The 15,416-nt window shown below is 32.5% G+C and overlaps 1 protein-coding gene across 1 annotated transcript in view; it reads right to left on the bottom strand.

Moving 5' to 3' along the window:
- Positions 1-10,600: 10,600 nt before the first annotated feature.
- Positions 10,601-15,416, bottom strand: part of LOC145663013 (2-oxoisovalerate dehydrogenase subunit beta, mitochondrial-like) — a 42,137-nt gene continuing 37,321 nt past the window's right edge. Inside the window, exons 7-8 of the mRNA XM_081729142.1 lie at positions 13,415-13,501; positions 10,601-11,094 (exon numbers count right to left, since the gene is read on the bottom strand). Coding sequence (XP_081585268.1) covers positions 10,954-11,094; positions 13,415-13,501 — 228 coding nt within the window. The 3' untranslated portion in view covers positions 10,601-10,953. The remainder of the gene's footprint in view (positions 11,095-13,414; positions 13,502-15,416) is intronic.

Raw genomic sequence — 15,416 nt, 5'->3', positions numbered from 1 at the left:
ACAAAACAAAACGACTTGACGCACCGATACGTCCAGCTCACACTTTCCTCCTTTACGGAAGTTTCAGTTAGATGCCACCAGGTTGGAGGACTTATTAACGTAGATAAACCAGGGGACGAAATACGGTACTTTTCCCCCAACCCCTGTTTACCACTACTTGGAGTTAACTTGGAGTTAAGTTGAGTGTTTACCAAGAAAGAATCAATTGAAAGCTGTCTTTGTTTTGTGTACATTTTTCTTAATTACCTTCTCAACTGAGTTTAAAAGTACGTGAAATAAGTAATGAACACTCACTACCTTGTCACAAAGCATAATTCTATCGTTTTCAGCAGTGGTGTATATGCAGACGGGGAGTTCATGAGACTTCTGCCACTCCTTAAATTTTTTAGAGTTGAGTTGAGTTGATTTTGAGTTTAACGTCCCGTTCAGCAGAGAGGCTATATAAGACGTGAACCTACTGATTAACGTGGAATCCGAACCAGATGAGCTCCCGCCGGGAATCAAAGCCGGGTCTCCCACGCCAAAGGCGCGTACGCTAACCGCTTAGCCACTGAGGAGCTCTTAAATTTTTTAAAATCACTTCTCTCCTTTCACTTGAAAACCTTGATTTTTTTTCAGTTTTTTTTAAAAAATCAAGGTTTTCAAGTGAAAGGAGAGAAGTGATTAAAAATAGAAAAAAAAAGATAGTCTAAAAAAATACACCGTCTTGCGAAAAGGGCTGAACAGAAATGCAGGACTTTTTCCAAGAGTGGTGGTCTAGCAAAAGATGTACACTTATGTCCAAAATGATTGTCGCATATCTAGCCGTCTTCTTGTAAGAATATAATTTGATAATGATTTTCCAGGGTACTTTTAATACTGATACTATGTGTATAATCGAGAAATGTATATTTTCGGTAAATTTCATAGGAAAAGAATTATAAATAAGAAAATTAGAATGAGCAAAACAAAATGTTGCTAAATGAACAAGAAAGTTTTATTTTCGATTTATTGTTCTTATTTACTGCTCTTTTGACATGAACTTTGCCACATACATGTCTTTGTCTATTATACACATAACTAACATTATAAGAAATATCGGGCAAATTCGTTATCAAATTATATTCCAACAACAACATTTTTATAAACATGCGACAATATTTTTGGACATGAGTGTACCCATAAGCCAACTCGCAAACAGCGACGCAACTAAGCTAGTTGTCACCCGGGGAAAGAACTCGTCTTAGCGCCTCCTCCCCTCCTTGACCAACCAAACCAAAACACTCCCCGATTACACCTGATATTGGCATAACACAGCAATTCTCCTATTCTATTATTTTTTCTTTAAGTGGTAAAGCCTGATTTCAAAATTGCAATACATAATTTAATTTTTAGTATTAAGATAAAATACCAAACTAATTAGTATTTTAATTGCCAAGTAATCTGAGAGTAGCATGCCTGACAGTCTTATCATAATAACTACAAATCAGAATGTTTTTGGAATTACATCAGGATGTGTATATGTGTAGAATGAATTAACAGCCTGTTGCTTTAGAATAGAATATTTAATTGTAACAAATAGTCAAGCTGTTATCTTGAGTATTACACTCGAACATTTTTGCAAATGTCTTAAATCAATGTAAGTTAAATGAAAACACAAAAATCTGGAACTAAAATTTAACTTTGCGGGCTCTCTTGGCTGCAAAGTTTTGCAATGTCCTAAAAGGATAGTTTTGAAGCTATCTTATGCTCTATGGATATGATGCTAAGGTTAGTGAGTCGTTGTTGTCCTTGTTAAATTTCTGAAGTATTTTTTAAAATTATCTTTGCTTTGCTAAAAGTCTTTTCCTTGGGTTATAATGAAAATAAATATTTGACCAGTTTTGAGCCCCTTAATGAGACGCTCGGGGCAAAGCCCCATTTTCCCCCTAGTTGCATCACTGCTAGGGAATATACGTACCTTAATGCATATAATACACCAAAGAAGACAATTATTATTGATTCACATAGCGTAAGTTTATTAACGAAGGTAAATATATTAAATACTGTAGTGAGTCAGTAAGCATGTCTAATATGTATTGACAAGTATTTCGAAGAAACTTATCTGTTTCGAAAATCCATGGGAGAGCAATTATCCCTCTTGCCACCCGCTGCAGGCATCCATGAGAATGAATAAATATTTTCTATTGCATTAACAGTAAGAATAGAAAGGCAAACTGCAATGCTGGAGTTTGTCTTTTAGTTCGTTCTTTGTCACTTTCCAACAAAATTATCTTATGAAATTAAGAACAAAACAAAACGAAACGAAATAATAATCCGTAAATTAGGAAAAGAAAGGTATTGTTGTCTATTGTCTAAATACGTGTAAAACGTGTGTAACTTGAATGAAAAGCTATTTCTGAGTCAATGATATGAAACAACTAAATGTAGCATTCTAACGAGGTCTTAAAACAACTAAAAGATAAAAAGGGACTCCATCTATCTTGACTCGGGAACTATTACTTAATTAATATTTTTCTAACCAGAGTATGTACTTATTAATTAAAATTAAAATAAGTCGTAACAGTTTCAATAACGTACCGTTTCTTCATCAGACATTAATTGGCATAAATATATGTTCAAAATATTAAATTAGTATTGATATGTTATGACTCATTTTAGAAAAATAAACACACTGCTGAACAAGACTGCACCCATTTAATATAAGAACACATTTACACGTGACGTTTCGATCTTCTAGCCAAGATCCTCATCAGACGTACAGCCAAGATCCTCAGAGTGTACGTCTGATGAGGATCTTGGCTAAAAGATCGAAACGTCACATGTAAATGTGTTTTTATTAAATAAGTGCAGTCTTGTTCAGCAGTGTGTTTATTTTTCTGATTTTATTCGCAAAACGTATGACTATGATTGTGTGTCACACTTATTTTAATTTCAATAAACAAGTACATACTCTGGTCAGAAAAATATTAATTACAAAAAGGGAGTATTGCTAAAGTTCTGTGTTTCTGTTATTGATTTGGATTCTGAAATAAGTTAGATGCTTGTCTCTCGCAATACGGATCAAGTGAAGTCCAAAGAGGTGCTCTATTTTCAGATGTAATACAATGTCGAAGTTCACAATGTTTCCTTATCATCAATTCTATGGCCAATTTTCAATTATAAGGTGAACACTCCGTAGTGTATTGGTTTGTGTCATTGAGAATCTAAGGAAACGTCGAGTTTTTGAAGAGAGATTTATCACTGAACAACTGTATGTGAGTAGGAAGAGAACCATTCTGTCATCAAGACATTTCTATATATAATATGTACATGAATGTCATATATTCCTATGTATAACCATCTACTGTAGTATTACTTGCTAATTCCTTGTTGACAATAAAGTATTTTCAGATATAAGCTGTAACTTTTGACGAAAATCAATGCACGATCTAACAAAGTTGTCGGGTGAATTTAATTGGTCCAATGGTTTGTCATGAAATGTTTATTTTTACTCAAATTCCCGGCGTATATTTACGAAAAAATAAATAGTTTGAACATTTTACAAACGTAGTACTATTTAAGTTATCAGGAATCACTTGACATCAGTGTTCTTCGACTCTTTCCACTCTAAAACTCACCTTGCACAATACTGAACTTCACGAGACTCAGAAGTATGAAGAAAATTCTTATATTACGCCAGAGACTAAACATGTAAACATTTTTCTACTTAGAAAACGAATGTATCTGACGTTTTTGTTTTCTACCATTATTTCTTTATCTTTTTTCTTTTCTTTCTTTCTTTTATTTTTGTAAGAAAGCCGGGAAAATTGTGCTCGATGGCGATTAAGTCGTAAGTTTAATAATATCTAGCCTCTTTTTGTGCTTGATTTCTGCTTAAGTTCACATACATACTTTTGCTTCACCCAATCAAAACCATACGGGAAAGGGCTACCCAATTCTTCATTGGAGTTTCGTAATATTCATCTCTTGTTAACTCCTACCCCCCTCGCATTTTTAAAGCTGTATGTAATAATTCACAATCTGATACGAAAATTTCGCGACTCACCGGTTCATTTGTCAAAAGGACTTATTGATCTCAAACCCGATGCAAAATTATATAAAAATAAGGTTAATGAATGGTCTAGTTTATCGTTTAGTCTTTTAAAACTTACACTTAAAAATGGATTCAATTTGCATTCAAATTTCTAAAGCAACAGAAAAATCATTAATATCCTATAAAAAGTTACTACGTAGATAAGATAAATTTGAGAGTATACGAAGTTAAGTGTGATTGTCAGCAAACATATATCGACAAGACTAAAAGAAATATCCATACTAGGATAAAGGAACACATTACATATCCGAAAGACAACAATCCAGCGGTATCAGAATTATCAAAGCATCTGTCTAAGTTTTAATATTTCATTGAAGACGCATAGTACGTAAGACATCTTTCATGATGGAAAGATCTGAATTCAAATTTTATTTCATCAAAACCAAAGACCTAAAATTAAAATTAGATAAAGACAATTTATGATAAACAATGGAATTCTATAATAATAATAATTTAATTCACAAACAATGTTAAAAGATGTTTTCTGTTTTCTTAGATATACATAATTTAAACAAAAAATACCATGGAAATAACACTAAGTAAAAACAGAACCACATAGAAAATATGCAGTAGATTTTTTACCTATCAACGCTGTAGTTTATGTAGATAAGAGGATCCTAACGGGGACTGAATAGACCTGGATAGAAGAGATCGCACTTTAGTCGATAAGTATATGCGAGCTTTACTCTCATTTTTTAAAAATTAATTTTTACTTCTAACAATTATACTTCAGGCAATATAATGTTTATTACAATGTTAATAATATGTTTTACAATTTAAAAATGTTTGTCGCCGTTCCTCCTCCTTAATTGCATTAAAAGTGTGGAAAACGAATCCACTTATAACAGACTAATAGTCCATCTTTGATCGGGCCATTTTGTATATTTTGAATTACAAGTAATAACAATTTTTAGTGATATAATCGACTTGGCTGTTTGAGCTGCGGCGTATAATTATAATATTCCTCGCAAGAGGATTCAAGACAAGACAAATCTGCAGAATCATAGTGTGACAACATTATGATTCTGGCTCCAAGAATATGGCGGCGACACATTGATGTGTGAAACTATATATTATTATTAGACATCGGACCTAAAATTATGCACCTAAAATTCGTGAAATATGCATACAACTATGCAATTAAATGTGTTAAAATATGACCTTAATATGCACTAATAATATAATAAAAGAGAACACTTTTTCAAACATGCAGAAGTTGTGAGGGAAGTTTCGTAGCTGAAATATAATATGGAAATTGTATTTTATGTTTCAGGGACTTCTCTACAGAACTTCTTATTATGATATCTGCAGTTTATATATACTAAAATTTTTAAAGCATACACAGATTATGAGATTAAAATGAACACAGTAATATGAGAACACAATTTCAAGTTTATCTTCACAATAGTATTTTAGAATGCATTTACTGAAATTGCAACATGAAATGATACAAGCCTCACTTTTCTACATGTTTCCATGTACAAAAAATAAATTTTCGATTTTCAGGATTTATTCCTTCCCGTAATTAGCCTTACAGTATATTGCGAGATGCTTCTTCGCATTTTCTGGCGTCAGTGTTTGACGTTTGTAGCCAGAAAACGACCTGTCAACATCGACAGATGTTACCGGACAACATTTATAGAAGGAAACAAAATTAATATATATTTTTTGGCAAATTGGAATGTATAATATTTTTTTGAACGTATTGAAAGTAAGTGTCCCCTAGGCTATTCTGTTCTCCTGATTGGTGATTTTAACATTAGAGAAATAGAAAATAATGAATTTAATCTGGAAAATAGTACCGTATAATGTCAAAATTTACATAATTTCATGGTTTTCTATGATTTGAAATCTTTTACTCATATACAAAATAATAATAGTCGTACCTTAGATCTAGTTTTATCAACACTAGAATCTGTTGAAATGATCAGGGAATTACTCCCATTAGTGCCAGAAGGTCAACATCATCCCGCTATAGTAATAAATGTGCGTCATGAAAGTCGTTCAAAAGTAGGTTATAATTCTAACATTTTTGACTACAATTTTCGAAAGGCGAATTTTATGAAATTATATACTAGTTTCATGTATGTCGATTGCGAATGCCTAATGGAATATAATAATGTTAATGACCTAGTGAGTAGGCTATATGATATTATCTATGAAGTATTCGATACGTGCGTCCCTCGCAGGAAAAACTCTGCCTCGAAATTTCTGTGCTGTTTCACTAAGGATATAATTAATAAATTGAAGGCTAAGGGAAGTTATCGTAGAAAATCTCAAATAAAAACTAGCAATAGTACCTCCTATTACATTGAATTTGCTCGTTTGAGAAGAGAAGTTAAAAATGACATCAAATTAGCCTATGAAACATTCTTACGTAATTCTGAAAATATTATTACTGAGAATTCAAGTGAATTGTGGAATTGTATTAAAAATAGGAAAAGATATCTACCGTCGAAATCTAAAGTTTCAGGGTCATAATCTCTGTAATAAAGAGGAAATAGCCAATACTTTCGCGAGGTATTTTAGATCACTGTATGTTCTCTATTCAGAAACGATAATTGATCGCAACATAGATCTGGAAGATAAGAGATATTGTAGCATAGGATCACTAAATATTTGCCAGATAGATTTGAAGGAAATAGAAATTGCTATTAAGAACCTTAACCCACTAATCCCCAGTGTATCACAGGTGTCACATTGATTTCCTGTTGACCTTATAAAGTTAGTTTCAAACTTTTTACACAAATATCCATTGTACTTTATAAGCCACACATAAACCTTTGTAGCAAGCTTTGTTTCGTTCCTTTTCTTCAGGTTTTAGCAATTTTATTTAACTTTTCTTGTCAGTAGCTGCATGTGGCTCATGGAGTTCTCGAGCGCCTTTCAGTTTTCGGATATATTTTATTTATTCCTATGATAAGTAAGTACTTAACTCCCTAATAATTTATTTTTCCTGTATCTAAAAGAGTCAATAATTACTCTTTTAAAATAGTAATTGCTCATGTACTAAATTAAAGTTGTAAACTACGTCTGTTCCTCGCTGAGTCACAGGTGTCACATTGGGTTTCCAATTCATTCAAAAACACTTTTTTGGACATTTCTATTATCTAAGACCCTCATTTAGTGAACCATGAAAGTTTTGTTCAAAAATTCTTACTTGAACAATGTTTGGGTTTTTGTGGGTTAAGTCCAAAACAGCAGTTGATTTTGACGGACTTCCCTCCTACATTGTGAAGGGTTGTGCTGATATATTTAAATATCCCCTATTAATTGCATTCAATTTATCACTAAGAACAAGCACTTCCCAGACAAATGGAAAACAGCTTTAATTTGTAAAATTCCGAAGTCCAACAATAGTCAAGATATCACCAACTTTCGACCCATAGCAATATTACCTGCTTTTGCCAAAGTATTTGAACATATCTTGTATCGACGAATCCTTAATCATGACGAAGCCTTAATCATCTCAATTAAATAACATAACTTTATTCAACAAAGATCCACAATAACGAATCTTGCCATTATTACAGATTTTATAGCGAATTCATTAGATGTAGGTAGCCAAGATGTGATTTATATTGACTTTGAAAAAGCTTTTGATAAAGTTAATCATAACATATGATTAGAAAAATTAAAGTTTTTCCACTTTTCTCCGTCCCTGATTAAATTTGTCCCATCATACCTATCTAATCATAAACAATCCGTTCTTTTTAATGCAAACAAATCTAAATAATATATTGCATCCTTAAGAGTCCCTCAGGGTTCAAATTTGAGACCATTGTTATTTCTCTTGTTTATTAATGACTTACCTGAGTGCATTCCTGACCATGAAAAATTACTATATGCGGATTATCTAATATATATATATATATATATATATATATATATGCTAAAATCAATTCTGTGGATGACAACATAAAACTGCAGCAAGGTCTAGATCATATTGGTGACTGGTGCTCTTCCAATCAACTTGGGGTCAATGTAAGCAAGTGCAAAATGTTATAATTCACTAGGAGCAAATCACCTCGTCACTTTGATTATGAAATTAATAAATCTATAGTAAATAGGCATGATTCAGTTAAGGATCTTGGTGTTACATTTGATTCTAAGTTAACGTTTGAAGTCACATTATAAATATAACAAGTGAAGCATTCAAGCTATTAGGATTCATAATTAGAACAGGAAAGAATTTAAGAACTGTTCAACATTACAGAAACTGTACAATGCATATGTTCGCTCAAAGTTCTTCTACTATTTGGAATCCGACTCACATAAAACATCGTAAGCAATTAGAAAGAATACATACAAAATTTTTGAAATTTCTAACCTACAAAGAAACTCACATTTATCCTACTTACGACAGCTATAAAACCATTCTTGAGAATTTTCATCTTCCAACACTAGAACAAAGACGTCATATGATTGATTTATTATTCATTCAGAAAGTAACACAAAATATTTTGGATTGTCCTGATTTAGTTCCTTTATTGAATTTTCATGTTCCCTCATTAAAAATACGTAAAAACACTGGTCTCTATTACTGCAAAAAATCAAGAACTAATATAATGATGAAATCACCGATCTGGAGAACAACAGCTTTGTATAATAGAATGTGTTTAAAAAACAATGAATTTCATATATGAGATATGTCACCTAAGACATTTAGAAATGCCGCTATCAAGAGTTATGAACATGTAATTACGTAATTTACAACACTGTCATTGGGCTATAGCCTGTTGTATTGACAATAAATAAATAAATAAATAAATAATCCTTGACGGTATTTTGTCATCGTTTCAATTATTTTGTGTCGGAGTTCCTGGCAAGAATATCCGTCAATTTTTTTTCCACAGAGAGCCCAAGTTCACCAGAAACTGGCTGGAGCTCGTGCTAAACTTCATCAACTAGAACTTAGCATTCACCGAGCAGCATTTCTCGCATCTCTTGTTTCTGAATTGATTTGGACACAGCATTACAATGAATCTTTATCACTATCAAATTTCTGTTAACATCTTGATAATTGAAAACGTCTTTGCTTTGCTGATGAATTGCTAACAATATTAGTCCTTCATAAACTAGACATTAATCCATCTTCTCACGCAAAAAGCCATTTTATTACGGTACATAGACATTTAAATGCATTGAAAATACAATCTAAAATTAGACTTATTGCATGCTATAAGCGTATATCTGAAAAAAAAAAAAAAAATACAGAATATGCTTAGTATGCCCTTAAGCATCAATATATGCTTTAATCTTCAAAATATGCATTTATATGCAATATAAAACTTGAAATTTGAGCTGTATTATTGTTGTTAGAAACATCTACTAAGTTTAACAGAGATGCATAAAAATCCGATGTCTAATTATTATATACTTTTAAGGGATATAAGTTTCCATTTGGTATATAATATAATTAAGGTGTTTCGGTCATACAATACTGCTCAAGCAAGGAACTCATATAGAAGGATGTAAGGAATTTTGGTTTCAATTAGCATTGGAAATAAAAACGTCGAAGATTGCAGACTTGTCAGTTAAAATGACTGTCAAGAATAATAAAAATTACGCAATAAGGATACGAAGTTATGAACTTCGTGTGAAGTCTTGGTATGTTTAAAAGAATAAAGAAGCTCTTTTCTTCCTAAATGCTTCTTTCGTCGTTCCTACCATTGCTTTTATGTCAAGTTTGCAGTTCATGTTCTCACTAATAATACTTCACAGGTATTCAAAACTAGTCACCTGTTTTACTTTCTCCACTCTACCGTCTATATTTGATACCGATCGCTTCGTCTCGATCACTATTGTGTTTGTATTTCTATTGTTTATTTTCATTCTGTATCCTTCGCAGCTTATCTTCAAATTTTCTAACTTTTTTTTTTATTAATTTTCTTTTCAGATTCCGCAATATGCGCTACATCAACCCTTACCTGCAACATGTTTATCAACCCATTTCTTTTTCAGCCTATATAGCACAAACGCACGGCGCTAAGCTAAAAATTCCATTTCAGAGATTACAGATTAATATGATATTTGAACCATGTGGAATTACAATCCGTGGCATATGTGGTCTTCATGCTGAAAAAGAGGGATTTTAGGATTTAGATTTCTGGGCTTTCGGCATCTATGTTAGCCCTTTACGTTTAAGGGATGACGATCCTCAGCAAGGAAAGGGAAGGAAGAAAGGATTGGGGAAGGAAGGAATGCCCTGGGACCTTAGGATGTGCCCTGGGATGTTAGGTACCACCTCGGCATTTGCTTGGTGTGAATGAGGAAAACCCAGAAAAACCTCATTCAGAATGGCTGGCCTGAAAAAGCTTTTTACACTTTTTCGACCGAGTGCCCCCACCGGGAATCGAACCCGGGACCGCTCGCACCAAAGGCGAGAGCGTTAGCGAGTATTCGTGCTGAAAAAAAAACTTCAATGGATGTAAATATATGTCGTCTCAAAAATTAAATGTTTTCTGTTGTTTATGGAAAGCAATGATAACAACGGTTGGAGAAATAAATAAAATATTTATTTATTTATTTATGGTAAGTGATACATGTTATACTTCTGCTATTTTAAGTAATACTAATTAATATTATTACATGTGTTAAACAATAAGAGACTGAATGAAATGTACATACATACAATACCTATTAAAGTACATTCATTGATATTTTTAATCTTTAATTTAAAGGAGTTACTAAATTACATTTAGTATTAACATCATAATTGTTATTATTTTTTTTTTCAGAAATTTTACTAAGCAAACCAAATTCTATTTTAAAATATTATTTCAGAGTGCCTGTAATAAAATTATTTTAATATTATTAATGATAGCTATCTAGTGTTATAGAAGTAATGTTTTTTCTTTAAAGAATCCTGCTTAATCTCAATAGTTTATACATTGTTTGATTGCATCATAAACACGCCATTCTGTGGGAAGATAAAAAGGTTCAAAAACATGTGGAAAAGGTGTATCAAATCCACACACTCTCATAACTGGTGACTCTAAATGAAGAAAACATTTTTCCTGTGAAGAGAAGAAAATACTTCATTAGAACCCTTGAATACATGAATAAAAATAAAGACACACAGAACTTATACAGCTTTCTAGAACTACATTAAAAGAAAGAAAAAAACGAAATAAAATGTAAACTTTTCCGATTGTTGATATGTCGTTTTCAAATAACAGAAAACTAGAAAAATGAAAAAGGATAACAAACATTATCAAGGCTGCTAATTAGATAACGCCATTTTGCTGATTTAGAATATCCGACTAGCGCATCTTTTTTATTTTATCCCTTCTTTTTTCCTTATAGTCTGAAGATGCTTGTCAAATAAATTATATTGGATTCAAAATTGGATTTTTAAATTATATTTGATTTGTGCGATTCAGTTTATTTCGATAATTCTTTCATCATTGTAAAGTACCTTATTTCGGATAGTTGTACGCTACTTACTTCCATGTTTCCATTCCTGGAATTGACGAACAGTATAAAAAGGAGAACAAGGCATGTGAAAAACTCATTATTAAATGGGAAATATTTGATTTTGAAACTTGAATATTTGAAAATGGATTTGAGGTAAAGGAAAATGATGAATAAGATTGATAAATAATACAATGTCCTTCGTTGGTTATTGGTTACCAGTTTTTTTTCTTTCTTTTCAATTTTTCACTTGTATTACGTGTTTAGTTTACTTGTTAAAATATTTATTCTTTGCACGATTTCTTCTTAAACAACGTGTCACTGAATATTCTGCAGAAAGACAGATAAAAATGAGAAGATTTCGAATCATTAAATGTTTCTTTCTTATATTATGTTCTAATAATTCTTTTCCGATCATACAAAAATAAAAGATATTTACATAGTTATAAACAAGTCACACTTGAAGAAGTAAATAAAGACACTTTGCTATCATGTCTGAACGTGTCTTCGTCACAGTATATGAAAAAGTGTAAAATACACGCCCGGTTTGTGTCAATGTAGATCATATTAATTCTAACTATATAAGCAATAATAATTTCGATTAAAATGCCAATTATTGTACACAAGGATGAGTCAATTACAAAATTAATTTTTGATATTCCTACTGAAAACTTTCTATTAACTAAGCAAATTATCATATGGATTCCTTTTATAAGTGAATATTATTACTTTCAGTGTCGCAAAATCAAAAGTTATTCCTAGTTTTAAGTTTACTACTTAATTATTTACCGGTTCAATTTTACCTCTTAATACCGTTGTTAGTAGGATAGGAACACTACAAAATAATAGAGAATAGTAATTAGCTGCTAATAGGTGATAATAGGATTTTTTTTTAAATGGAGGGTGATCAAAAACACAGATCGCTTAAATAGAGCCTCCTTACAATATGTAATGCAGTAAATTGTTATCTTACTACAATTTAAATTAATAAGTTTTATTGATGTCTAGAAATAACCAGGCCCTATTTAGGTAAGTGCTATTCTGTGCTCCGCTTTGTGCTTTGTACCAACAATGGAGATGAATAACAAATTCCCTGCTTTTAGTTGACATTTCATTTCTACGTGAATATGGTTTTGGTCAGGGGGAGATATATATATGCCTTATTATAATAACGTTCAGAACTCGCGTAAGTTATGTTGAAATTAAAAGGGAAAAAGTCCCAATTTTCGAAGTTCACCTAAGTCATGAAAATATTAATTGCAAACTCCCCTTAAGTCACGTCAGCATTCTTTGATTATATTGAAAATGTAACATTTGGTTGTTACTAAATCCCTGATTGCTGTTCATTATTAAATTTTCAAGAAAAAGCTAGTTTATTGATAAGAAAGTTCTTAAAATAGTTTGTCAGTGTAAATGTGACGATTCAGCATGAAAGTTGTTCGGAAAATGTTAGCAGGCAGTTGTTTCAAAGTAATTTTGCAATGTAATGTAATAATCTATACAACAAACAATAAATGTTAGTAAATACTAAATAATAAAAAATAATAATGCACTATAAGTATTTTTCGATGCAAAAAAATACATAAAAATTTATGTACATTATTGTGCAGTACTTTGATTTTGTAAATTGTTATGACTTAAAAAAATAAATTTTTGTTACTTTGATTAGATCTAAACCCCAAATAAGGTATTTTTTACGCTTTGACATATTTTTGTGTATAGTCATACATAACATATACCAGTACAGCTGAAACATGATCCATTACTTGAGGAACTATAGCAATACTAGTTCTTCGTTTCTCCTGTAAGATTACAAAAACTGACTTTATGTGGTGTTTGGAAACACGCTCCTCTATTATCGAACGTTAGTTTTTGTTAATTTTACTTAAAAAGGTATGAGCCCATACTATTACTTCCTCTTACCACGACAGTTGCTGCTATTTCACCAGCAAAACCTCCAGTCACTGGACATTCATGAGAAACGATTAATCTTCCTGTTTTCTTAACGCTCTGAAAATAAGAGCAAATATGTAATTTTCTGTGGAAGGCTTCAATATTAGAAGACATTGAAAATTCATATTTTAGCTTTTGTAAATTCTTGTATCAGATAAATACAACTCCAAAGAAATCACTACAGTCAGAAAACTATACAGGGTGTCCACACGAAACCTCCCTGATTACAAATATTAATTGCATGGAAACTATTAGTGTCAGAGAATAACGGTCTGCGACATTTTGAAGAGCAACTCAGTTTTTTTTTTCTTTTGGTTCTTGATTGTTAATTGTTATTTGTTGCAGGTGTTCATGAACAAACATGACAACAATACAAGAGAGAGTGCAGTGTGTTGTGTGGTTGGCTGAGAGTAAATCACCAATTACCGCGCAAAGGAACTTCAGACAAAAGTACCAACGGCACCCACCAGACGTCAAGACCATTAAAACATGGTTTGAGAAGTTATTAGCCACGGGGAGTGTCAACCGACAGCCTGATTCGGGCAAAGCACGAACGTCTGAGGAAACTATGGATGAGGTCAGGGAGACCTTCACTAGAAGCCCAACAAAGTCAGTTCGCAAAGCGTCACTCGAGCTGAACATCCCATGTTTAACGGTCCATAAGGTGCTCCATAAGACTGCGTTTGTAAGCATATAAGGTACAAATTGCTCAGGCGCTACAGCCCGATGACCTATCAATTCGAATTAGGTTTGCAATGGAGATTTTGGAACGGATCGATGATGATTACGATTACTTGGGGAGGGTAATTTTCAGTGATGAGCCAACCTTCCACACACCAGGCAAGGTGGATCGTCACAATGTGCGCATTTGGGGTTCCGAACCACTATACATTGTTCGTGAATATGTTAGAGATAGCGAGAAAGTGAATGTGTGGTGTACTTTGGGACGCGACAGAATTATCGGACCATATTTCTTCATACAATAACTGGTCCCGTTTATCTGGGCGTACTTGAACACTTTGCTTTTCCACAGCTACTTCCTTTGCAATCAAACGTAATATTCGAACAGGATGGTGTCCCACCGCACTGGTGTTTAGACGTTCGTACGGTTTTAGACCGAACGTTTCCACAGCGATGGATTGGACGGAATGGACCCACTCCTTGGCCACCGCGATCTCCTGACATAACCTATATGGATTTCTTCCTATGGGGCTATGTCAAAGATAGAGTCTACCCCACACCTGTACGTGATATCCCTGCTTTTCGTCACAAAATTGAAGAAGCCATCAACTCGATCACATCGGACATACTACACAACACAAGGCGGGAGGTTGTATATTGACTGGACATTCTGAGAGCTACTAACGAGGTCCATATAGAAGTGCATATATGAAAAAAAAGTTGCTCTTCAAGATGCCGCAAACCGTTATTCTGGCACTAATAGTTTCTATGCAATTAATATTTGTAATCAGGGAGGTTTCATGTAGACACCCTGTATTACTTACAGTAACTGCATTTAGAAATATATTTCTTCAAATATAGAGCAAAGCTTGGAGTTCTTTTTATCTAAAATAGAATACTTTAAATCAGTATATTTCAGAAAGTATTCGCCAGAAGTTATAGTAGTATAAGTATCATTGATAGAAGACAAAGAATGATATACATATACAATCTGCTAGTTAAGAATATTTTATTTTTTTTACATATACAGTGCATAAATAAATAAATACTCCATCCTAGTGGAATAAAAGACTGTTGTATGAATAAATAAACAAATAAATAAATACTCTATTCGAGTGGAAAAAAGACTATTACATAAATAAATAACTAAATAAATATTCCATTCCATCGGAATAAAAGACTATAAGTTATTATTGGCAAAGAACGAACGACACACTTTCTAGTGCCATTACAATTCGTTTCTATCTAGATCATTTACCTACCTTTCCGGTACTGAAATTTCAGAATCGTT

This window comes from Thermobia domestica, chromosome 10 (assembly GCF_964235325.1).
Source record: "Thermobia domestica chromosome 10, izTheDome1.hap1.1, whole genome shotgun sequence".
Classification (NCBI taxonomy): domain Eukaryota; kingdom Metazoa; phylum Arthropoda; class Insecta; order Zygentoma; family Lepismatidae; genus Thermobia; species Thermobia domestica.
The sequence above is the reverse complement of the archived record's forward strand: the minus strand, read 5'-3'. Positions and strand labels throughout refer to the sequence as shown.